At 68.5% G+C, this 25085-nt stretch overlaps 1 protein-coding gene across 5 annotated transcripts in view; it reads right to left on the bottom strand.

Annotated features, from left to right (window-relative positions):
* The window catches only part of INF2 (inverted formin 2), a 34846-nt gene extending 12319 nt beyond the window's left edge, over positions 1-22527 (bottom strand). For 2 of the 5 annotated variants that reach the window (XM_057730967.1, XM_057730972.1), the window contains exons 1-6: positions 14315-14441; positions 3268-3667; positions 1921-2036; positions 1694-1853; positions 1206-1239; positions 154-295 (exon numbers count right to left, since the gene is read on the bottom strand). In XM_057730967.1, coding sequence (XP_057586950.1) covers positions 154-295; positions 1206-1239; positions 1694-1853; positions 1921-2036; positions 3268-3667; positions 14315-14320 — 858 coding nt within the window. In that variant the 5' untranslated portion in view covers positions 14321-14441. Of the gene's footprint in view, positions 1-153; positions 296-1205; positions 1240-1693; positions 1854-1920; positions 2037-3267; positions 3668-14314; positions 14442-14724; positions 14878-19292; positions 19393-22510 lie in introns of those variants that run through there. The other 3 variants (XM_057730971.1, XM_057730969.1, XM_057730968.1) reach the window with 3 other exon arrangements.
* Positions 22528-25085: the final 2558 nt, after the last annotated feature.

Raw genomic sequence — 25085 nt, 5'->3', positions numbered from 1 at the left:
CGCTGCAGGCTCCGCCTCTCGCCACCCCCCTCCCCTCTCGTCACCCCCCCCCCCGCCCCCCGGCCCCAGCAGGGCCAGGTGTGGCCGGGGCAGGACAGGCGGCCACTTCTGGGCCCTGAGCCCACCGCCATCCCCCCAAACAGCCCGGCCCACCTTGTGGAAGAGGGAGGAGAAGACCTCCTGGTGGCTGTTGATGTTGAAGCCCCCGAAGACCCGCAGCAGCTCCTCCTCGTCCTCGGCCTTGGCCTCCCTGAAGGCCTCCAGCTGGATCAGCAGGTCCTCGTCCTCCAGGTCTCTGGGGTGGGGGCGGGAGGGGCCGGGCGGTTCAGCTGGCTGCTTCTCCCCCCCCCCGGCCCCCCCCTCCCTGGACAGACGGCAGACGGCACTGAGCAGGGCCTGTAGCTGGGGGCCGCGTGCTGTCGGGCCGGCGTCTCCGGTCAGCTCTGCGCTCCTCGCCCCTCGAAGGGAAGGGCGACTTCTCACACGCGCAGGGAGAGATGGAGGGGCCGTGCTGCGGGGGGTGCAGCAAGGAGGGCAGGCCTCCCCTGAGGGTCCCGCCCGGCCTCTGTGAGCAGGCGCGGGGCTCTGGACCGAGCGGGGGAGCGGCACGTTCACGGAGCCTGGTGCCGGCCCGTCCTCAGCCCGGCCCACGCGCTGCACCCTCCGCACCCAGCAGGCCTCCGCCCGAGGCCCGTTCAGCACCGGTCCCACCCGCGGGGCTCCTCCTCCTGGGGTCGCCCCCTGCCCACCTCCCCGGGGGCACGGGCCCCACCCTGGACCAGAGTGGTCCTGACAGAGCCCGGCGTAGGGTTCCAGCTCCGTGGGGTCCTGGGCAGCCCTTCACATGTGGGTTTCAGATAAACGCTGAGTGGTGTTGGGCATAAGTCTGCCCCGCACGCTATCTGGGACGTACTTACGCTAACAAAACCGCCTGCTGGGCCTACGGTCCAACTTAACTGGGCGTCCTGTGCTGCACCTGCTTACCCTGGTCTCTCGGGGCAGCGGCCGAGCCCCTGGCGGGAGGTCTGCGGAATGGCCCGTGCGGCGGCGCTGGGGCCGGCAAGCAGGGTCCTCCCTGGGACTTGGCCCCAGGAGGGGCGGGCCTGCCACGGCTCCTCCACGAAGCCCCTTCCCTGTCCACCTGGGGGTGCTGCTTGGGGCCTGGGGGAGGGGGCCCGGCTCTGGGAGCAGCCGGGGGGACTCACCGCAGCCGCGTCAGGACGTCCAGCAGCTGCAGCCCTGGGGAGGGGCAGGCGGGCTCAGCCTCGGAGGCTGCCTGGGCTGCCCGCCCCGTCCCCTGCACCTCGGCCCTTTCCCTGGGCTCACTCCCACCCCCAGAGCACCGGCCTGCTCCCCCGGGACACCGCGGACACGGGGCTCTGGGGGGAGGCCACACGGGGGGCGCGGTGGTGCCCGGTAAGGGGTCCCCGCCACAGCGGGCGGGGACGTCAGACGCCCCGCCTCCCGCCGCCGGGTGGCAGCCTGGCACCGAGAGCCCTCCAGCGCCGACGCGTGCCAGGGCTCCTGAGGCCCCGGGGCCACCAGAGGGCGCGGGCCGGGGCGGGAGGCTTCCCAGGCCCACGGAGAGCCTGCCTCTGGGGCCCTGGAGCAGGGGCTGCGGGGCGTCTCCCCAGAAGGGGGCAGCAGGGCCGGGCGGCCAGGGGCCCAGCGGCGGAGGTCCGGGCGGGGTTACCGATGAATTCGCTGCGCAGCTGGGCGCGCGCGCGGACGTCCTCGGGGCCCAGGATGATGGCGTTGACCACGCTGAGCAGGGTGGCCACGTAGGGCACGTTGTCACTGTCTGAGAGCTCGTTCACGATGACGCTGAAGCGGTACCGCTGGCCGCACACCGTCTGCAGGGTGGGCAGGGGTCAGTGCGCCCCCCGGCCCCACCCAGGCGCCAGCCAGGCCCCAGCTCACCTTGTAATGGTCCAGGGCGTCCAGGGTCAGGGCGTGGCCTTCGGGCGAGTAGATGCACAGGGCGGCGAGCAGCTCAAACACCTGCTTCTTGACCATCACGTTGGACGTGTCCAGAGCTGCCGAGGGCGGGGAGCCTCTCAGAGGGGCCCGCTGATCCCCGGCCCGGGCTCCCCCTCCTCCCAGGCCCACCCTTCCCCCACCTGTGCCCACGGCCCGGCCTGAGCTCCCACGCTTTAGCTGCCCAAGTGCCCAGCTGGCAGAGGCCACGGGGCGTTCCGCACTGGCCCACCGCCCACATCAGGTGCTGGCCTCCCCGGATGCGCTGGCCGCCCCAGGGCCACAGGGAGGGGTGCGGAGGCAGGCGCAGCCCCAGTCACCCGGGGTCTACTCCCGCTGGTCCTCTGTTCTAAGCGGGGGGGGGGGGCCCTGCAGGCTCTGGGCCCAAGGCCCACGTTGGCACCCCCCCAGGGCTGAGCCGTGTTTTCTCCAAACGTAGCACAAACTGTTTACAACAAACAGCCTGCGATGCCTCCTTGTCCCCTTGTCCCCCTGCCTCCCACCGCATTCCTGCAGCTGGGCAAGTTTTGGGGGTGTCCCTTGGCTGACCCTGCTGAGACGAAGGCACAAAGGACTCCACAGACAGAGCCAGCCAGGCCTGGGCTGGGTGGTCTCTGGTTCGCTCACCCACACGGGCCCTGCCCGTCCCAGAGCCCCACGCGCCCGTGGGCGCAGCACAGCCTGGCGGGCAAAGAACGCAGTGACCACTGCCCACCAAGGGCCATCTGGGGTCTCTCCCACATGCCGAGGACTAAGTCTGGCCGCAGTCTGGGGAGACTTTCTAAAAGAGGTGATGGTGAGCCAGAGCTTGAAGGATGGGCAGGACTTGGCAGGCACTCCAGGGCACAGCGGCCTGAGCGGGGAGGTGGAGGCTGGGGGCCGGCAGCTGGGGAAGGAGACGCCCCCAGGTGGCCAGAGCAGGGGCCAGGGGCAGGGCAGGGGGGTGGAGGTGGAGGATGATGTCATTGGCGGGGGCCGCAGACCTGAGGGCTGAGGCCCAGCTAAGGCTGAGGAGCTCGGAGCCAGGTGGAGCGGAAGCGGGGCCCCTCGGGTGGAAGTGTGTTTCTGACCCAGGGACTCCAGCGGCCTCGGTAAGGGCTGGACGGGGGCCCGGAGGCCAGAGACCGGGGAGGGGGGTGGGGCCTGAACTAGCCCAGGGCTGGGTGGAAAAGCAGGGCAAAGCCACAGAACAGAGTGGGCAACCAGGGGCAGCTGGGAAACTGGCTCCTCTTCCAGGAAGCCCTCCTTGGCTGCCGGGCCGAGCGCCGCCCCTCAGGACCCGAGCCTCACCCTGGGAGAGCTGGCGCACGTGCGCCTGGTTGCTGAGGATATAGCGGATGCCCTCCTGGGAGTTCATGACCGCTCGCACGCAGCTGACGCAGGTGAGCTGCAGCAGGGCGTCGGCGATGCGGGCCACACCGCGGCCCGACAGGCGCGCCAGGGCCTCGAGCAGCAGGTCCAGGCCGCTCTGCTCCAGGAACTGCACCATCCAGCCACCGTCGCTGCCCTCCAGCCGCTTGCGCAGCCCCGAGTAGTTGACCACGGAGGGCATCTGCAGGAGCCGGATGCAGAGCTCGGGCTCCGCGCTCTCCAGGTTGGCCTCCGTGGGGTCCGCGTCCTGCGGCCCCAGCCTCTCCTTCAGCGCCGCCCACTTGCGCTGCGCGCCCTCCTTCACCGACATCTTGCTGAACTGCGAGGCCAGAGGAGAGGGGCGTCGGCCTGAAGCCCGCACGCGGGCCCGGAGGGGACCCACGGCCCAGCGTGGCCCCCGGCCGGCCCGCGGAGGCAGCGTCCCCTGCTCCGAGCCTCCGCCGGCCCATCGGGGACACCGTGCTTCCTGCTGACGCCCGGCCTGCCAGGGGGACACGTGCTGGCAAACCCCCGTCCCGCTGGGGCTGCCCGGGCCCAGGCTTCCCCTGCGCCGGGCCGGGCGCTGCCAACACCCCGTCCCGTCTTGATCGTCACAGCAGCCAAGGAGGCAGCAGCACTGCCCTCACCGCGGGCACAGCACCCGGGAGGCTACACTGGCGGGAACACCACTGACCCCGTGGGGATCAGGCAGCAAAGATGGCGCCTCTGGGGCTCCCCCACCCGGCCCCGGGTGCGTCCCCTGCCCAGTGGAGAGAGTCAGATGGAGACGATGGGGTGGGCGGGGACAATCCCTGACCCTGGGCACGGCCAGGCTGCCCACAGCGTCAGGAATGCGGCTGCGGAGGGGGGCTGACTCGAGGGTCACGTCCACCGCCCGCCCAATTCTGGGCAAGACCAAGGCCCCGCGGGCAGCAGCCCTGCCGGGTCTCAGCTTCCGCGGGCCTCCCTGTGTCAGCCTGTGTGCAGTGGAGGACCCGTGTCCCCCGGCCCGCGGCTCTCGGAGACGGACCCAGACTCAGCTGCAGGAAGCAGGATCGCTGCCCAGAGAACATCTCCCAGAGGCTGAGGGGCTGCCGCAGCCCAGGACGCCCCCGGACGCACCCTTCCCAACACGGACCCGCGGGACAGGCGGGCTGGGCCCCCGGGTCGTCACCACAGCCACCGAGCCCCTCCCTGGAGCCCTGGGCTGTGACGCTGTCCCCGACCACAGCCCCTGGGACTGGCCCCAGCTGTCAGGGGCAGCTCCGGCTCTTCTAGAACCATGTATGGCTCAGGTCTTATATTTAGCGTGTGAGAGGGGCTGTGTGGAGCCGCTGGGAGGGAGGCCCGAGGGGCCGGGCACGGCGACCGCACTGCGCCCCATGCCCAGGGCCTGGTGCCAGCAGTGCCCGCCCCGACCCTTGGCCTCCCACCACCCCGCAGGTGGGCACAGTACACCCCCACTCCACAGGAGGAGAAACGGCGCCCAGGGAAGCTAGGTCACATTCCCGCGGCCCTAAGGATGCCCGTGGCAGAGCCAAGGCTGGACCCCCGGGGGCGGCCGGGGGTCCTCCAGATGCTGGACGTCCAGCGCAGCGTCACCCTGAGGGCTGCTGGCCCTAGCAAGTCAGAGGGGAGACCCCAGGGGCCTCCTGGGGACACGCAGGAGACAGGCCAAGGGGGGCCAAGGGCCCAGGTGCCTGTCCCCAGTGGGGCGCGGGCTCCCCAGCACGCGCTGCTGTCACTCCTGGAGGTCCTGCTCCCCCTCTGCCTGGCTGAGGGTCTTGGACACCCTCCCTTGAGCTTCTGGGGCCGCCCCGCAGCCTGCTGGGGGCACAGGGACAGGCGAGGCCTCTGCCTGCAGTGGGTCCGCGGTGGGGGTCCAGCACCCCTCCCCCCCACCCCTCCCCCACCCCCTGGCCTGCAGGACCCACGGGGGCCTCCCGGGAGGCAGCCTGGCTGGAGGGGGGCAGGGCTCTGACCCGCGAGTGCCCCCGGCGCTGGCCCCCCCAGCAGACCCTGGCCGAGCCTCCGTTTCCCCACGTGCACCCGCGTCGGGCTGCGGGCAGCGCCGAGGGGTGGGCGGCGAGGGGCCTGCAGGGTGCTCCCCAGCTGTCCCCCAGGGGCCCCCACGGCCCGGGTCCTGTGCTGGGCCTGGCCGGGTGGAGAGCCTGGCGCCCTCCCCACGACGGCGCCCTCCCAGGCCTGGCCGCCTGGGACCCCCAGGGGCTCACCCAGACGCGCAGGACCTTCCGGCTGCCGCGGCCCAGCCACTCTGGGCCCTGCCTTGGGCCGACCCGCACCCTCTCCTGGCTTCTCATCGCTGCCGACCGCCGAACTGCCCAGCACCAGCCGTGGCCCCGGTCCCGCCCGGGCAGCCTCTCCGTGGGCGGGAGGGGCCGCTCCACCAGCACCGGGAAGAGCACGGCAGATGGACCTCCACACACACGGCCACCCGCCGGGGGTGCTGCTACTTAAGGAGGACCCAGAGCTGACCCTCCCTCCCCGCCCCCGCCCCCGCCGGCCTGAGTCCCTGGCTGCTTGGCATGGGCTGAGCAGACAGAGCACGAACTCTCCCAGGCCAGCACTCTGGCATCCAAACGCCCTCCCCAGCCCAGAGCCCCAGGGGTCCCTGATGCAGAAAAACAACTTCTCAGAGACAGCCCGCGTCACCAGAACCGGCCCTCCTGGTGCCGCCCGGTCGTCCCTGTACACGCCCAATTCCTGGGGCCACGGGCTCGCTGCCCCGAGAGACCCCATTATGGGAGCCCCTGGGTCTGCGGGGGGGGGGGGGGGGAAGGACAGCAGGTGACCAGCCCTGCCCATGAAGGAGCCTACGCCATGTGCCCTGGCACTGAGCTCCGTGTCCTGCAGCCGAGCTGCCCAGGCTGGGCTGCCCCACAGGCGCTGTGCAGGGCAGCAAGGGTGCCCACGGCGTGCCTGGCCGCTCGGTGAGCACGGGGCATCCAGCTGGGAGAGCACGCTTGCTAGGGACCCAGAGGCTGAGGCGGGGGTGGCTCTTCCCCCTCTGTGAGGCCCAGCAGGCTGCCCAACCTCCTCCAGGGCCCACCTGGTCAGGCCCTGGGCCAAGGACATCTTCCTAGAAATGCTCCGACTGTTTCTCAGGATAAAGACTGAATATATAAATGGACCATGGCCAGACCTTACATAAATATAGAACTCCGACCCACAGCTGCAGCCACCATCACGGGAACCAGCCCAGGAAGCGGCCTGCTCCCTCCTCGCCAGACTTGCAGGAAGTCAGACCTCTATCTCTAGAGACAGCCCAGGAGGCCCTACGGTCGCCCTGCGACAACCCCCACGGCCGGGACTGCATCAATACCCCAGGGCTTCCGTGGTCTTTGTCCTCACTTCTGACTGAGGACCCACCGGAGAAAACAGGACGTTCCCGCAGCTGCCACCCAGGCGCCCACGTCCCGTTGGCCGTCCAGCTCCCCCAGCGCCCATCAGGACCCCTGAGGCTCCCTTTTTCCTTTAAATAAGATTTCTACACACAGAAAATATTTTCATCTGTTGACATATTACATAACGTGTACACAGACACGTATGTGAACGTCAGGTTCTGTCTCCAGAAACCGGCCCGCGGTTGCAGCGGCGAGGAGTAAGCGGCCTCCGCCTGCTCCTTTCCGGGCGGTGGCTGCGCGTCTCTGCACGGAGCGCCGGAGGGAGCGCAGGCCGAGGGGCACGGCCCTTCCTGACAACACCCGGGACCCCGCGCGGGAGGCGGCGAGCCTCCTTCCTGGGCTCGCCGCTGGGCGCCCCGGGACGTCACTCTGCCCCTCTGGTCTCCATCTGAGTCTTAGAGCGCGGCAGTGGGTTCGCAGAAGCGGGACCCGCTGCGCACGGAGCGACTGCGCAGGGCTCTGGCGGCTGCTGTCCTCCAGCCCGTGGCTGCCAGGCTCTCTGCCCGCGGGCCCTGCTCAGCACCCCCCCCCCCCCCGCCCCCGCCCCCGCCCCCGCCGCAGCCAGGCCTGGCGGGGCCGCAGGGACCACCCCCATCCCGAGGGGGCGGGGCCCCAAGCTCAGGAATGTGTTCCCGCTTCTCAGGGCTCCCCCAGACGAGGGGCGTGGCCTGCCCGCCCGCCCAGGGCAGGGCCTGCCCAGGAATTTGGAATCTCAGAGCTTTTTTTTGCGGCCGGCCAGCTCCAGCTCCGCAGGCTGAAGAACAGCAGGACCACCTGGGGCTCCCAGGGTCCAAGTTCAAGTGGCTCAGGCCAGACCCCGTCCCTTGGGCAGCTGAAGGGTCGGGGCGCTTCAGCACCCCCACCTGTCCTCCAAGCAGTCCGCCTCACCCCCGCACCAAAACTGCGGCAGGCAGGGACCCTCTGTAGAGACAGACCCTGAGGCTCTGACATGACTGGGATGTTACCCGTGGATCTCTACTGGTCATCTTGTCTCTTCCATTAGCATGCGGTGTCCACTAGGACGGGGACTCGGGAAGACAGGGTCTCCCTCTGAGCTTTCCTGGGGTCAGCGCACTGATCTGGGTGTCCTGCTCACGGACACTCACCCAGCCGCACAGGTGCCACCTCCTCAGACACCCATCTGGCTCCCCTCCTGCACCTGGCCCGCCTGGCACAGTGAGGCGGGCACCCCACGGGGCGCCCTCACGCCTAGGCAGCTGTGCAGACTCACCGGAAGCCGCCGCCCCTGCCTGGCAGTCCGTCCGTCAGAGAGTATGTGTATCGTGGGGGCAGGGTCAAAGCTGGCCTCCCGGACCCCCGAGACCAGCCCCTGCAGCTGGAGAAACTGAGCCCGAGAGGCCGAGCCTGTCCCGGCAGGCGCCGGGCACTGAGCTGTGTCCTTGACACGGCTGCCGGGAGGCCCCGCTCGGCTCCAGCGGGCTGCGCGCCGCGTGGCGGGGTGGGGAAGCCCGGACGCGGGACGGAGCGCCTGGCCCCCGCGGAGGCGGGTGAGGCCTCCGGTCCTCGATCCCCGCAAGGGCAGGCGGAGGGGCTCGGGGCCGGGGCCAGGGCAGGAGCCTGTGAGGGGGACCGGCGGCCCGAGGCCGGGGAGGCAGCGTCGGGGTGGCCCTGCCAGGATCAGCACAGCGGCTGGGGTGCTTCCCGGCCCAGAGCCAGAGCGGGCGGGGGCAGGTGCCAGGAGGGAGCCTGTCTCCCCCGGGGGAGCGTGAAGCGGCAGGAGCGGGTTCCGGAACGGGGAGGCAGGGGCTGCCACTCTGTATTTTTAGCTCCTACAAGAACCCAAATTTTTCCACCGCCTGCCGACGCTTGGATTCGATCCTTGGCACCTCCTCGGAGCCCAGGGGCAGCCCAGGCCCTGCCGGGGCGGGGGCGGGGGGGGGGGAGCCGAGGCTGCCCTGCCGTGACCCCTGTCACCCTCCTTTCCAGAATCTCAGCTCTTCTGGGTCATCTTCACCAGGCCCCGCGCCTCAGGAGGCCTCAGCTGACCTGTGTGGGTCGCCTGCCGTGGGCTCACGCCGGGTAGAGGGTCCTGTGCTCAGTGGGCCTTGGGGAAGGACCTGAGTGTCTGCCCATCGCCTGCCCGTCCCACCCCCCGCCGCCCCCAGGGCGTAGAGTGCGCAGGGTCCTCAGGGTTCCCTGGCCTGTCTCCCGTCCAAGGAGCCCTCCTGCCGGCCGCCACCTGCCGTCTCCAGGATGGGTTGCGAGGCCCCTGCCTGCCCAGCCCTCCCTGCGTCCAGCAGCGGGACAGAGGGGCCCGCTGGGAGCTGGGTGGGCGCCACGACCGCGGCAGTGCCGAATCAGAAAACAGGGATGACGACCAGGGCGCCCGTCGCACTGTGTGGGATTCCAACCACATGAAACGTGACGTGTCGCACAGGACCCAGGCCGCACACGGAGACGCTGCATCCAGGGTGAATACGGTCATTTTCATAATTAGAAAGAAAATGACAGAAGGGGACCAGCAGCGTCTCATGGAGGGAGCTGGGCGCGCAGCAGGTCCGCCCCCGGCTCAGGTCACCAGAGGTGACAGGGAAGCGCTGGGAGCTGGGTCTCCTGCACAGTTAGTTAGCGGAGAAGGGCTGGGGGCCCACGCGGGCCAGCGCCGAGAGCCAGGGGACACCAGTGGCCAGCAGAGCCGCGCCAGGGCTCGGGGATCCTGGAGTGATGACTGGCACGGCCGGCTCACACCCCCTCTGTGAGTAGAATCTGCCGGGAGCCGCACAGGGCGGCGGGGCAGGGACTGACTTGGGTGAACAGGAAACGCCTGCTGAGGGGGGAGGCGGTGCCTCCCCGGCCCCGGGCTCGCTGGGAGGAGGGTCCCCGCATGGCAGCCCTGAGCTGTGCACCGGGGGTGTCTGGGTTTCCGGGCGTGGGCTGGGGGTGACCTGGGAGCCCCATCCCCCAGAACGGGCTGGCTCGGGTGCAGGGGGAGGGCAGGAAGGGCGGGGGCACCCACGCCAGGAAGCCAGGCTTTCGCTTCCACCTGCCCCGCGGGCTCATGGGGACCGGGTCTGTCCTCACCTCCCGCTGTCACCTTGCCTCTGGGCCTCGGCCTCCCCAGCCGCCTAACAAGCAGAGCCAACGGGGAGCTCCCAGAGGGCCCGGCCACCTCTGCCAGTCCCAGGGTTCTGGTCTAGGTTCTGGGGGTCCCAGGCCGGGAGGGAGGGGAACGGCTCAGGGGCCGATGGCGACAGAGGCCACCGCCGCCTTCTGGGGCTGAATCAGCTCTCACAGGGAACCCTTGAGGGAAGTGATGTGTGCAGAGCTGCGGTTAGGGGGTGAGGGAGGGCGAGGAACTTGGTGGCCCCACAGGTGCAAGGTGGCGTCTGGCCACAGCTTCCACCTGTAGGGCTCCGCTGGGTTGCACACAGACGTCAGGCTCGCCGCCAGCGTCCCCTCTGCCTGGGTTCTCTCCCCCAAGACCAGACATAGCTCAGAGCAGCCTCCTCCAGGAAGTCTCCGGCCTCTCCCAGTGGGGAGGACCCTCGGTGTCCAGGGAAGGGAAGGGGTAGGCCAGCTTCAGGCCCTGACCGCTCTGTGCTTGTCTAAGCCTCAGGGCCTTGGGGTGGGACATGAAGGCCGCCCACTGGCTGCCGCAGGGGCCCCCCATCCCCCTGCCTGTCCTGTGTGCCCGCTCCAGGCTGCCTGGCCAGAGTAGAAAGAACAAAGCAGCAGATTGGGGGCGGGGAGGGGCCCAGCCAGCACAGCCTGGCACTGCCAGGGGCGGTGGCCAGGGCCGGGGGGACAGCTCAGGCTCTAGCTGAGACCAGGCTCTGCTGCTGACTGGCCACGTCCCTTGTCCCCGCAGCCCTCCTGGGCGCTGGCGCCCATCCTCACCTGGGGATGAGCAGGTTGGTGGATCCCCCGCCAGGCTGCTGGCAGATCCACGGATGCCACCTGCAAAGCGGGCCCGTAACTGCCAGAAAGTGCTGTGCCCTGCTGCCCGCAGCGCACGATGCCCGCCGTCTCCGCCAGGCTGCCGTGGCCGACATCGAGCAGGTGCCTCCCCAGCCCCTACTCGGCATCCCTGGGCCCCCTGCCCCAGGCAGCGGTGCCAGGAGCCTGGCCCGACCAGGCGAGTGGGATCCTCCACATCGGGCACCAGATGCTGCGTGCCGTCCTTGCCCGGCACCCTTGGAGTCAGGCCCATCCTGGACTTGCTTTTCTCATCTGTAAAATGGCCTGGATGTTGTCCAGGGACCCTGGGTTGGCTGGGCTAGTACCACCTGCACAGGCACCGGGCCTGCCCGGCCAGCAAGGCCACTCCTGGGCAGCTCCCCTCCTCCTCTCCTCTTCTAGGTCCCACCTCTGGGCCTCTGTCCCTGCCGGCCCACCCTCCCATCACTCTGTTACCGTCCACAAGCAGCCCCCTGACCCCTCTGCCTCATCTGGATGGCCTGGCCCAGCTCCTGGGGGGACAGCCCGGAAACAGCGGGCAGGGGCCGTGGATGTCCCCAGAGTGGGTAGCACCCGACCTGGGGCTGGTGTTCTCAGGCCACTCACGCCTGTGCCAGTGGGGGGGCAGAGCCAGGCCGGGAAGGGGGACGGGCGGCCCCCCTCCACCCGCCCCGGGGCTGGGTGAAGCGCAGATGTCTGCTTCCCGGCTGTGGCACGCAGGCGGCAGTGCCGAGCCGTACGTACCTGGAACAGAAACGGGGACGCGGGCACGGGGACATGGATGGTGGGGGAGGCAGGCCGCACACTGAGGCCACAGCCCAGGGCCCCAGAGGACCCGGGACCAGGCCGAACGGGGGCACTGAGGCCCTCTCACCCAGCTGGGCGGGGCCCACGCGGGTATCCACGCCCACCCCGACCGGCACTCGGCAAAGACCGAGGTCAAGCTCAGGGACGCACCAGAACCAAGCTCAGCTGGGTCTGCTGGGACTGTGTGTGTGTGGGTCGGGGAGCCGGCACTGCCCGGGCACAGCGGGGGCTGCCTCTGCTCACGCGGCGGGCAGGGGCCTCGCAGGGAGCGCGGGAACCCAGCACCCAGGGCTGTGCACGCAGCCAGACTGCGACTCCCAGCCCGGGTCCTCCTCCCGGACCCGCCTCGCCCTGCATTAGCTGCCGGGCTCGGCCGTGACGTCAGGCCTCGGTGGCACCATCTGCCAAATGGGAAGCAGAGACCGCCGCCACCTCCCCAAGTGTGTTTTCTGGCTGGCCTCCCATCCACGGAGGGCTTCGCTCCACGGCCCCGGTTGCCCGGGCCTCCAGCAGAGCTGGCCATGCCCCCCTGCCCAGGGAGACCTCCGCCTGCCCTGTGGGGTGGGCCCAGGCACAGCCTCATGGGAGCCAGCGGTCCTCCCGTCTGCCCTCCCGCCCTCCCTCCCCCTCCCTTCCCACTCGGGCCCCAGGGTGCTCAAACGTGGGCCCAGCTCACAAGAGGGGGTGGCGGAGGGTGCTGTGGCAGCCCGTGAGCAGGGGTCCCCGGCCGGGGCACTCGAGGTGCAGCTGGGGACGCTGCAGGGGTGAGGGAGGGGCCGGGTGGGGGGGCTGCGATGGGGTGGGACCGGCAGGGGGAAGAGGACAACGGCCTTGGTCTTTGCCCTTGGCCCTTCCGTCCTCAGACGGCTCAGGGAGAGGCGCCTTTCCATCAGTCGCCCACCGGCAACGGCTACCCCCACCGCCACCGCCGCCGCCGGAAGGGTCCGCCGCCTCGACGGACCACGGCAGCTGTCTGTCTGTATGGGCTGCTCTGCTCTGGAGTCCCTCGGGTGGGTGCCTTGAGGCTGGGCCGGCACCTGCCCCCCCATCCCACTGGAGGCCCGGGGCAGGGAGCATGGCTTGGCCAGGACAAAGCTCTCCTAACCTGCAGAGCGTCGGGGCCGGGACCTTGGGGCTGCTGCACCCACATGTGCTGTTCCCGTGGGGACTGCAGCGGTGACGAGGGACTGGGGACAGTCCCAGCCTCAAGGTACTCCCTGGGGGTCGGCCAGTCCCTCCCAGCCCCAGGGCAGCGCCTTCCGCATGCCCCGCACAGTGGACGCCACGCTCTGGCCACCGCGGCGGCGAGGTGGGCACGAAGGCTGACGCGCATAGCAGGGGCTTTATAGATACCTCTTGCCAAGACGGCCACACTGGCTCTGTCACCCAACCACCCCACATGGCAGTCTCCTATTTTGTGAAACAGACAAGAATCGCGGGACCCACCCTTCCCCTGGGTCTTGAGGGTCAGAGACCACGGTGGTAACGTGGCAGGTGGCTCCCTGCCGCCTCCTCTCTTTCATTCATGCGGCCCACAGACCCTCAGACCATGGGGGGACGTTGCCCCTGGGTTCCTCCTCTGGGGGCCCTCAAAAGCCAGGGGTCTGAGCTCACCTCAGAGAACACGCGCCTGCCCAGGGCCAGGCCAGGCCAGGTCCCGCCTGCACCCAGGGCAGGCCCGATCACCATCGGTCACCAGCCACCCCTCCCGCCACCTTCATAGACCAGCCAACTGTTCCAACCTGCAAAACACCTGCACTTTGATGAAAGGTGAACGGAGTCTATTTGGGGTACAGCTTCCAGGTCCCGAATGTGAGACGTGTGCAATTAGCTCGACAGCCTGTCAGCACCTCCACAAAGCGGGGGCCTCACCTGCCAGTTAACTCTTTGCTGCAAAGAAGCAGAGCCTTCCGTGGCCCTGCCACCCGGATGGATCATGGGACGGCAGCCCCATCTGGTCACCTGGGTTCACACCCCCCCCCCCACCCTGGCAGCACCCCCTCCGCCTGCCCACCTGCCCTGAGGACCTGTCAGCCCCGAGCTGGGGGCCGGGGGCTCTTGTGGAGGAGACGGGAGGGTGGGCCTGGGCAGGGGTCGGGTGGGGTCTACCACACCAGCCCGGCTCTTGGAGAGGGAAGCTGATGCTGGCCTGGAGAGGGGTGGGGACAGGGTGCGGTCTCAGACGCCACACCTGGAACTGAATGCCCGTCGACAGCTGCTACATGCGGGCTGCGGCATGCACTGTCCAGAGCCCCCGCCCCGGCTGGCACCGTGAGGGGGTCTGGGGCTTTGCTCCACTGCCGGACGACAGAGAAGGTCCATGCCTGAGCCCCTGTCCCCACCCTTCAGGGTGCACATGGGGAAACTGAGGCCCAAAGAAGGGCAGAGTGCTGGCCAGTTTCTGCTGCCAGAGGGAGAAGGGGGTGGGGCTTGTGGGGAGGGGACAGCACAGCTCCTGCATGGGTGTGCCTGACCTCCCGCCTTGTTCCTGATTCCTGGCTGGGGCAGGGTCACGGCCATCTTAGGCGCTCTGACTCCTGGTGTGTCCGGCTAGGGTAGGACACTAAAGCTGTGGTCGCGACCGAGCCTCAGGGGGCCAGGCAGACCAGCTGCCTGCGTGTGCTCTCCCGGAGCAGCCGGGGCTGGTGCAGGCAGGATTCCCTCCCGGGGCTGTGGTCACTCCCAAGGTCCCTCCCCAGGAAAGGGGTCCGGGGTGGGGCCGGAGGAGCACAGGGCCAGACTACCAGCCCCACTGGGGAGAGAAGCTGAGAGCCGTGATGGAGGCTCGCTCCCCCAAGGCCTGCCCGCGGGGGTGCCAGGGCCCCGTGTGCGCCCACCTGCATCCAGGCAGCTACAGACCCAGCAGCCCAGGCGGGGCCGCAGGCCGCTGCACGCCTTGCGGTGCCACCGGGGCGGCGGACCCGAAGTTGAAGTTTATTCTCCCAACTGTGGCTGATTCACGGTCAGGACGTGGCAGCCGCCAGGCGGAGATATTCTGCCGGCGCGCGGCAGGGCGGAGGCCCGGCCGACCCTCTGCCCGCCACCCGCGGGCGGCGCGCGCTCGGGCGGCGTCTCCGCGTCTCGGCGCCGCGGGGTCCACGCCCGGGAGCCGGGAGCCGGGAGCCCGCCGCCCTGCGCCGCGGGGCCGCCGGCCGCTCCCCAGCCCCATGCCCCGGCCCCAAGCGCCCCCGCGGCCCGGCCTCAGTTTCCCCGCGGCTCCTGGCCGGCGCAGGGCGCGCGGACTTACCGGGCGGGGACGGCGGCGGAGCGCGGGGCCGTGGCCGGCGCTCGGGCCGGGTGGGTCAGCAGCCGCGGGCTGTCGGCCCGCCGCGGGGCTCCGCACGGCTCGGGCTCGGGCTCGGGCTCCGCGGGGCGCGCGGGAGGAAGCGGAGGTGCCGCCCGGCGCCGCCCAGCCCCGCCCGCCGGCGGCCACGTGGGGAGCGGGCGCGGGCCGGGGGCGGAGTCTGCGGGGGTCCCGGGGAGGCCCCGCCCACCCCTGCCCGGCGGCCTGTGGGTACCGCAGCCGCCGCCGCCGCCGGCGCTCCACCCCGGCCCGGCCCGGCCGGCTTCGCTGTTCGTGGCCGAGGGGAGCGCCGGGGAGTGAGACCCACGGAGCGGGCAGCGGGAGGGGGGTCCTGGGGGACATCTGGACGCGGCCTCCCCACCTCAGCCCTCACGGTCAGCCCCCCTCCCTGGGCTCCACTGCTCCCCCCCCACGAACCTCCTGCAGGGCCACCCGCGCTGGCGGCGCGCCAGGTGACCGGCTCGCGGTCAAAACCCGGCGGCAGGTGGCACCGGCTTCCACGCTTCGCTCACTGCGCCCTGCGTGGGAGCGCCCGTGGGCCAGCTGATCCCACGTGCTGGCGTCCCCATCCCCGGGGCCAGCCGGTGCGGCCTGCTTCCAGCAGCCCTCCCTGACCCTCAGCAGAGACGGGGGCTGGGGGGTCTCTGGGCAGCCTGGACCCTGCTGGGTGGCGCAGGCAGCAGGCCCCTGGAAGCCGCCCTGGCCCGGCGGTGGCAGTGCCGCCCTCTGTTCCTGTCCTGCTTCATGACCCCTGCAGACCGGGAGGACCCCACCCCGCCGTGACCCCCACATGCCCCAGCGTGAGGCCTGCTCTTGGGGAGTGGCCAGGAGGTGGGGGGGCCTCCCTCCAGCCCCAGTCAGATGGAGGAGACACCGCCCTGCCCTGAGGGTCCTGCACGGTCAGCGTGACCTCAGGCTGGGGCCTGCCGTGCTCTGTGGAGCCACAGTTTCCCCATCTGTAGAACCGATTGACAGTTATGCCTGAAGGTTCCCGGGGAGCTGAGCACATGCGGGTGAAGTGTCTCCACTGTTGGTGTTGTCTCGCCACGTCCCTGCCGAGACTGGCCCCGTTTGGACCGTGGTGGGCAGGTGGGGAGAAGGGTGGGGGAGGAGGGCTCGTGAAGGGCCGCTCAGGGCTGAGGGAAGGGCGCTGGGTCCAGGTGGCTTCACAGCCTTGCTGCAGCCTCCCCCTGGGGCCAACCACACACCCCTTGGTGCCCAGCGTGGCCCTGTCTGGGGAGGATAAGACCGGCACGTGCTGCCCCTGTCTGGCCCAGCGGCCCAGCCCCGGAAGTCTCCTTGGCCCAGCCCCTGCGGGAGCAGCTTCTGGCAACAGCCCAGGTGGAATGAGGGCCCCTGAGTGCTGGGCACGCCCAGGTGAGCTGCCAAGGAGGGTGCGCTGGCTCCTGGACACCTTCCAGCCAGAGGACGTGTGAATGTAGGGCCGCTCCCGGACAGGGACTCTGCCATTCTTGGAATGCGCCAGTCCGTGCTCCGTAGGCAAGCCGCTGCCTGGGGGCTGGCCAGCACCCCCACCAGGCTCTGCCCCTTTCCTTGCCCAGTGTGGCTTTCTCCTGGAAGCCTCCCCCCACCGCCCCGAGCGGGGTTTCGGGCTCTCCATGCCCTCCTGCATCCCAGCAGTTGGCACCTCCTGTGGGTGGGGGTGGGGGCCCCAGCTGCTGCCTCATGGCTTCCCCAGCCTGGCTCGAGGGCTGTGGTCAGTGGCTGTGTCTGTGATCCAGGCAGAGGAGTGCAGGGGAGGAAGGTGGGGAGCGACCCTCCGCCTTCAGCCTGGGCAGCAGGGGATGACCCAGCTGGGAGAACAGCGTCAAGCAGGGCCTTCCGTGCCCCAGACCCCCAGTTCTTATCCACCTGGGGTGGGGAGCAGGCGGAATCCTGGGCCTCCCCCAGAAGCTGACGTGGGAGGCCGGGCGTTGGCTGCGGTCTGTGGCTCGGCCACCGGGTCAGCCCTTCTGCACACAGTCAGGCATGAGGACCCCTCCCCTGATGGAGGGGAAGGAGGCTGGCGCCCCAGGGCTGGCTCCCGCGCAGGGCTTTCCCCCTTGTGCTGCAGCCTGGCTCTCATGGTCTAGCCTGTGTCCTGGACGGCACGGTGGAGGACGTCCCCGAGGGTCGGGTCAGTTCACTGCGTGCTGCCGCCTCCAGCACCCCCATGGGCACGCGCCCAGGCCTGAGACGGACCCGCAAAGAGCACGCAGCCACGCCTTGCTCGGGTCACAGCCAGCCTGTGGACAGCCTGTCACTGCCTCCGGCTGGGACGCAGGAAGCGGAGATGGGGCAGGGGGGCCGTGGCTTTGGGTGCTGCCGCATGAGTGCTCCGGGGAGCAGCCAGGCAGGCACGGGCCTTTCTCAGAGAGAGAGAGGCCTTCCAGCTGGACGTTTGAGGCCAAGCCAGCCCTGAGTGTAGTCGGTGGGCACTTGCAGGCCCAGGGGGGAGACTGGGGCCCACCTGGGGACCCCAGGCAGCCACCTAGCTTTGGGTTTCACTTCCTGCATCAGTTCAGCACCAAGAATGCTTTTTACCATGTGCCTTTCGAAACGTTTTTCCTTTTTTATCCTGCTGGGGTGCCCTGATGTGACCCCTGATGCTGCTACAGAATGAAGTCAGCAAAAGCACACCCCCCCATCCATTCACCCCCACCCATCTACCTATTCACACATCCACCTACCCACCCATCCATGCATCTACTCACCCAACATCCACCCATCCACCCACTACACCCACCCACCCATCTACCCATACTTCCTTCCACCCATCCTTCCATCTTTCCATCCATCCATCCATCCATCCATCCGTCCATCCGTCCAGCCAGCCAGCCACCCACACATCCACTGCAGGACTCGGTCTACCTGGTGAGTGAGAACTGGGGCACCAGAGCAGCGATGGCACCTCGGGCAGCCATTCTGCCTCTGTGCTTGTGGACAGGGACCTGACCACTCTGGTTACCTCCAGAAAGGTGGGCTGCAGTGGGGCAGCAGCTGCAGGCTCTGGCCCTGAACCCTGCTCCTCCCAGCATCCCTGCCTCTCCCTCAGCATGTTTCCTCTGTAGCCTGGCGGCTTTGGCCGCTGTAGCCTCAACACCCCCTCATGACAGGAGGTGGACGTCAGTCAGGGCCCATCCCTGGTCTGGGGAGGGGAGGTGGGGTCCGGGACCAGATTCTCAGAGGGGACAGTGGGCGGGTCGGTCAGTCAGAGGCTTGCATGGGTCAGTGACCTCTAGCCTCTTCCTCTGGGTATCAGTCACACACTCAGGAGAGTCTCATCATTTGCAGATTCTGTATCTGGGGACTTGCCTCCTCGCTAAAATCTATTTGTGACCCTAAAATCAGTACTTGTTTTGCAGTCATTTGCTGACATGTGTAGATGCTCTGTGACTTCTTGTTTAACCTCAAGCTGCAAACATGGCCAATTTAGCGCTGAGTTTTCCACATTTTTGTGCTTGTTTCGGGAGATTTCCCTGTTTTAAGTGGCCCCCAGCATAGCCCGGAAGTGCATCCAGTGTCCCTTAGCACAGGGAGGCTGGACGTGCCTCACAGAGAAAACACGTGTGTCCGAGGAGCATCCTGTCCGCGTGAGTCACAGGGCAGCTGCCTGGGTTCAGTTCTCCCAAACCAACAATACGATATGTGCCAAATATGGCATCTTTAAACTGCAATGCATGTAGGACAAGGTCATGTATTGATTGACTGAAAGCATGTGGCTGGAGGCTGGTGGGACCCTGACCCTGGGCTCCCCCTGGGCGATGGCTCAGTTCTCGATGACTTGGTGTTTGTGGCGACTCTACAGACCAGACTGCTGCACCCTGGGTCTGGCTGAGACAGAGTGCAGATCCTGCGTCGGCTTGAGAGGCCCCGGGGCTCCCATTCCCGCACTGACCTCCCTGCGTCTGCAGGCCCGTCCAGCCGAGCCGCACGGCGGAGGGGCGGGGGTGTTGGCAGAGCTTGGCCTGCCTCCGCTCTGGTACCTCTCTGAGCAGCTGGGCCAGTGGTCCCGCAGTCCCCTAGGTGGTGGGTGGCCGGCCCTGGGGAGTGCTGGGTCCACGCCTGGAGATGCAGCCTACAGAGCAGAGAGGGGCTGGCCTGGGGCCTCTGCTGACCCAGCGAGACTTGGACTGTCCCTCGCCTCCTGAACTCCCTTGGTGGCCGCAGTTACGCAGGATGGTCTAGCCGGGACAGTGGTTTTCTCCCTGGTTCTGCACAGATAACCCAGTGTGAGGGAGGCAGACAGCAGCTCCACATCGACTGCTTTATGTGGGAGGTGGGGGGTGTCATCTTCAGCTCAGAATAAAGGTTCTGCAGGGAAAGAGGCAAGAAACCACTGGGCCTTGCAGCCCCGGTTCTGGGAACGTTGAAGGGGTGGGGGATGTTGCTGGGGGGGACCAGGGATGGAATCCCAGGGGCCTCCTTAGGGCATTGAGGATGAAGAGGTGCCTGAGACCCACCCTGCCCCAAACCCAGTGTCTACATCCATGTAGCAGTTTTCTACTCACCCTGCTCTTGGCCTTGAAGCTGCAGAGTCTGAGGGCCGGTCTTCCCTCTCCCCTCTAGAGAGGCAGGGCTGGGCGCAGGGGGCTGAGTGGCAGAGCTGAGCTGGGGGGAAGGGGGGGACAGGGCATTAAGGCAGAAGAATTGGGCCCCCCTCTGGGTCTGCAGAGAGATGGAGGTCAAGGCTGGGCTCTGACCTCTGGGCTGTGCTTCTCAGAGGCACAGCGCCAAGCCTGGGCCGCACAGGTCTCGGAGCTTTCACCCGGGCCCAGCGGCCTCACTGCCTCCCAGCCCTCCCAGCTCCGCCTCCGGACCTCCCCACGCTGCAGCCCCTGCTGCAGCTCCTCCCGGAGGAACTGGCTCCATCTGGCTCCCAGCCGTCCTCAAATTAGGCTCTGAGCCTCTTCTGTGTGGAAGAGAATCCGCTGGCATCTGAGCTTTCCATGGAGAAAGAGTTTACAGATTTGGGGGGGCGCTGTGGGGGATGGGGGTTGGAGGAAGGGGCTCCTTGTGCCCCACGCCCAGGGCCCCAGGACAGCTCCCTGCCTCAGCCCCTCCCGCCCCCACCCCACCCTTGCTGTCTCCTGCTGAGTGTCTTCCTGGCCCCGTCACAGCTCTCCTTCGCTCCTCCAGAGCAGTGGGGAGGTTTAAGGGTTGAAAAACCCACCAGGGACGTCCCTGGTGGTCCAGTGGTTAATAATCTGCCTTCCCATGCAGGGGACGTGGGTTCCATCCCTGGTTGGGGAACTGAGATCCCACGTGCCATGGGGCAACTGAGGCCACGTGCGGCACCTACAGAGCCCATGCCCTCAAGTAGAGAGCCCTCCCGTTCTGGAGCCCCTGCACCGCAACTAGAGAGAAGCTCCCCACCCCCAACTAAGACCCGATGCGGCCAAAAATAAATAAATAAATATTAAAGAAACAAAACAAAACTGCCAAACCAAAACCCCTGTATGGTTCTTCTGTAAACACCCACCTGGCTTGTCAATTCCTAGTCTAGACCTCGCTGTCCTTCCCGCCCCGCTGCGCCGGCCGCGGGCTCTGCACCCGACGGGCTGCCCCCCGCTGCCCTCGTCTCCCACCCCCACACCCACTCCCCGGGAACTCCCCCTGGCCCTTCACAAGGACCCCCTCCACGGGGACTCTCCGCCGGGACTCTCCACCGCTCCACGCCCTTCCCGCCCCGGAGGAATCACCGTGTTCCCCTTTCTCCCAGGAAACTTTGACCTCGCTCTCCTTGCACAGGCCTGTGTGGGTGTCACGCGTCTCCCTGTCTGGACTGTGAGTTCCAGGTGAGGTGTGGCTGAGGGTCAGGGTGCCAGCAGCCCCGGAGTGCCGGGCGTCTGGGGAGGGTGTGTGGGGACGGGAGGTATGAGGACGCTCCAGCCCCCACCGCACCCCCAGCTCCCCCGGCCCTGCCTCTGCGGGGTGCCTCGAACGCCCCCAGACTGTCTCCACCCCCAGCCCTGACCCTCTCCGAGCCCTGTGCCTCTCCCTGTGCCTCCTCCGGCTCAGTGCACCGCCCTTCCCTCTGTGGTTGCCGCGGCTGGCGTCACCCGTTTCCTTTCATCCATCAGTTCCTTATTACCTTGGCCATATTTTTGAAATTAACTAGAAATCCAGTTCTAATTTGACGAGGGTCGCGGGGACGGAGCACCGCCTCTAGCGGGTGGTAACCCCACCGCTGTTAGGGATGGCGGATTGTTCAGTGAGCGCCCTCGGGTGGGAGGCTCCCTGGGCATGCACGTGGGGGCGCGCGGAGTGCCGGGTGCTGAGTCAGGGCCCCTCTACGGTGAGTCCTACCCCGACCCTCCTCAGGCCGCGCGAACCCAGCTGGGATGCGACCAGCACGACGTCTGGCGCCATGGAAGCGAGGGACAGGCTTTCCCTTGACTGCTGTTAAGGAGTGTTCTTTTTAAGTTTTTCTCATTTGAAATTATCGAACACTGAATGCATTCTTAAGATCCAGATTCAGCAGCCTGTGTGTGTGTGTGGGGGGCGGTGAGGCAGCGAGATGCCCCCGCCCAGCTTTAGTTTCTGGGGGGCCCTTAGCCCCAGTGCCACTCCTTCTCCCGCCCCGTCTGCGGAGTCCCCACCACCTTGGTGTCCCCCACCCCCCAGGCCCGCACCCCCCCAGGCCCAGCTCCGTTTGCTCATTTGCTCCTGTGCCCAGCACGAGGCCTGGCCCCAGGCCTGGCTCGGAGGACTCTGGGCAGTGGGAGGGAGCTGGGTATGGGGTGGGGGGCCCGTGGGTGGTGAGCCCAGCAAGCTCCGCCCCAGGAGACCCCAGCTCACTGCCTCCGGTTCCCCTTCCAGGGGCTGGGCGGTGGTGGGTCTGGCCGCCCACTGCCCCGGGGTGGGCTTTGTGTGTGTCCGTTTTCCCGGGGGGAGGGCTCCAGGGCTCCGGGAACAGGCCACGGTGGGCCTGGTCCAGTCCCGGCCAGGGGTCACTGCTCAGCCCAGCTGACAGAGCCCCGGCCTCTCTGGTTCCACCCCCCACCCTCCCACACCGTGTGCTGGCAGAGAAGTGGCCACGTCCTTCTCCCGAAGCCGCTGACTCAGGCCCGCGTCATCTGGAACAGCCGCTGACGGGGGAGGGGCGGTTCGGGGGGAGGGGCGGGCTCTGGGTGGGTTGGGGGGCGTGCAGAAGCCCTGGGGGACGGGTGCAGCCTGACCACCGCCCAGCAGGGCCCTGTGCCGCCAGGCTGTGCCGCCCACGGGCCGGATTCCAGAGCTCTGAACTTGTCCCGGCCTGTGTGGGCAGGGCCCTGCTGCAGGCCAGGTGCACCCCTGTGGACAGGGGGCCGTGTGGCCCCGTCGTCCAGCCCAGGGGCCCTCTAGCCGGACAGCTGGGGCCCAGATCCTGTTTCTGCTGCTTGGAGCTGGGGGCCCCTGTCGAGTGGGGCCGGCAGTGACATTCCTGCCTGGGGCCACGGAGGGTTGAACGGGGTCCTCTGAGTGGTCCCCCCGCCATCTGCGCGTGGAGCCGGGTGTGAGGAGCTGTGGGTGGAGATGAGGCACAGCTGCCGGCAGCCCTCCAGTGACCTGGCCGGAGCCCAGGGCTGGGGGTGCTGGGCCACTTTGGTGGGGGCAGGGAAAGGGCCTTCGGACACACCAAGGGGACGGAGGGGCGGGGAGAGTAGGTTTTACTCTCGGATCGGGGGGAGGAGTCGAAGCGGGTTAAGCGGGGCTGGGGGTGGGGGCCCCGAATTACGGGACTTACCGCGTGAAAGATCCCCGGCAGGGACTGACGGTGGAGGCGGGGCCAGGTGAGGCTGTGATGGGCGCCGCGCCCGCAGCTCAGCTGGTGGCTGGAGACGTGCACACGTCGGGGCGTGTCGGGAGGTCAGCTTTCCTCTCTGCGAGGGGAGAGGGGCCACCCGCCCAGGGCTGGGACGACTGGGGTGGGGGCGGGACGCGGGTGAAGGTGGCCAGACCCCTGACATTCGCTGAGGATGAGGTAAGCTTAGGCCTGTGGGGACAGCTGACAACTTACCAAGACTGGGGACCTCGGGAGCCTGTCTTGACTACGGAGCTGCTTTCGTTGGGGGCCTCAGTCCCCACTCAGCCGGTGACCGCCCAGAACCCAGAGCCCCTGCAGGGGTGGCCGGCTCTGCCACAGCGCTTGGCAGGTCCTGGACTTAAAACCATCAGGGGGACAGAGACACACCGGGCCCAGGACCCTGGGAGCTGGGTTTTTCTCTGACTTTCTCCAGGTGGCTCAGCGTGGTCTGGCTTCCTGGTTCACCTCATTGACAGATGTGGGCCGGTGCCCAGGGCCCCAGAACATGCAGCGGGCAGCCAGGTGGGCACATGAGACGAGGAGGTCCAGCCCTGCCCTGGAAGGGCCCTGAGCACGGGACGCAGGATACCTGCTGACACTCGGCTGTTTGAACGTCACCCGGCTCTGCCCGGCAGATGTCACCTGCTGACGGACGGGGTCCACGATGCTAAGGGCTCGCTCGCTCGCGGCCACGCAGAGAGCAGGTGCCGTGGCTGGGCTTGGAGCCCACGGCCTCCTGTCTCTGCTGGCAGCAGCTCCGCCTTGGGGTGGGCGTCTCCCGCCCTGGAGAGGACAACCCCCCTCCCCCAGGCCCCCTCCCCGGCTGTACTTCTTCCCCTCCCCCTGGCGCCTTCACATCCGCAGCCCCACTTCCTTCCCCCCAGAGGCTGGGTTGGGACCTGGGGTGGGGTCTTGTTATCCCTGACCTACAGATGCAGAAACTGAGGCTCAGTCGGGGAGCAGGCCAGTCAGGGAGGCCTGGGAGGAACCCAAGGACGGTGCTGGAGGCGGCCAGCCAGGTGCAGGCAGGCCTCTGGCACAGCTGTCAGGGGCCCCAGGGTGCGGGAGGGCCCAGGGACCCAGCTGGACACATGGGCACTGGCGTCCCCGGCTGCGAGGCGGCCCTCAGGTCCGGCACGGAGCCCTCCCAGCGGGAGGCCTCACCTGGGCTGGCCCGGCCTGGGGCCTGGGCACCCGCGCAGGCCCCACCAGAGGGGGTGTTCCCGTGGAGGGCACGTGCTCCCGTCGGGGGTCTAGGGCAGGGTGAGGTCACCTCCCTGAGCCGCAGTGTCTGCCGCTGTCCGCTGGGGCTGGGGGAGGGGGTGGGTGGGGGCCAGGGTGGCGCTATGGGAAGAGGGCCTCTGACAACAGAATTCTGTTCCCGGGGCCCTGGCGGCTTAGACAGGTGTGCTTGCGTCTGTGCACGTGTGTGTGTCCGCGTCCCGGGGGCAGCTCAGGGGCCATGGCCAGTCAGGGGAGAGAGAGAGAGGAGCTGGCGGGGGTCCCGGAGGTGGCCCAGAGGAGGTTTCTGGGCTCCCACCCAAGAGTGTCTGTGGGGGCTTCCAGGGGGAGGTCTTGGTGGTGGGAGGGGGACGCTGTCTCAAGTGCAGAGCAGGTCGTGTCCCCAGGGCGATTCCTGGGTGACGTCTACGCCTCTGGCCCACGTGCTCCTGGGAGGAGGCGGGTCTGGACCTGCTGCATGGACCACCGAGGGTCAGACCTCCCGTGTAAGCGAACTTCTCTAGTCCTCCTCCCTTGGGACTCCCCGCTGGTCCCCGCACCCCGGTCCCCGGGCCAGGGCAGTGTCCCCGAGGAGCTCAGCCCAGGCAAGGGTCTGGGCCCCTCCAGTGCCCCACTGCCCATGCCTCTCCCCACCCCGGACACCTAGGGGGGCCCGGAACATGCCGGTCTCCCTACTGCCTGGGCGTCGGGTGCTGCTGCCAGCAGGGGGGTGGGGTGGGGTGGGAGAGGCCCCCACAGGGTCAGCCCAGGCCGGGGAGACTGGCAGCCATGCCCCCCTCCGGCCTGGGGTGGAGGTCCTGGCAGAGGTCTTCCAGCTCCTCCACTCTACGCGCCCCACATGGAGTCTGGGGGGCCCTGGGAGCCCCGGGCCCCTGCTGGGTGGGGGAGGGCAGGCTGCGGGCTGCTGTGTGGGGCTGTGCAGGCAGCTGCATCTGAGTCATGCTCCGGAAAATGAAGGAGGACGCTTCCACCGCCATCTGTCTCCTTGGAAAGAGAAGGAGGAGGAGGAGGGGGTGGGGAGAGGAGAGCCAGGAGGGCAGGGCTGCAGCGGAAGGGGCCACACCTCGGCCCTTCTTCCCTGTCTCTCTCTGGGGCTGACTGAGGTGGAGGTGGGGGGCTCTTTCCCAAAGAAGCTCTGCCTCCGCCCCCACAGGGACCCCACAAGTCAACAGGGAGGGGCGCGTGGTGCTCCGCCTGGCAGACCCCGGCCACACCAGGTGCTCCAGCAAAGGGCATTTATGGGGACTCCCTTAGCCCATTTCGGGGACCCCGG

Source organism: Hippopotamus amphibius, chromosome 4 (genome assembly GCF_030028045.1).
Source record: "Hippopotamus amphibius kiboko isolate mHipAmp2 chromosome 4, mHipAmp2.hap2, whole genome shotgun sequence".
Taxonomy (NCBI): domain Eukaryota; kingdom Metazoa; phylum Chordata; class Mammalia; order Artiodactyla; family Hippopotamidae; genus Hippopotamus; species Hippopotamus amphibius.
This window is presented reverse-complemented; position numbering and strand designations above follow the sequence as displayed.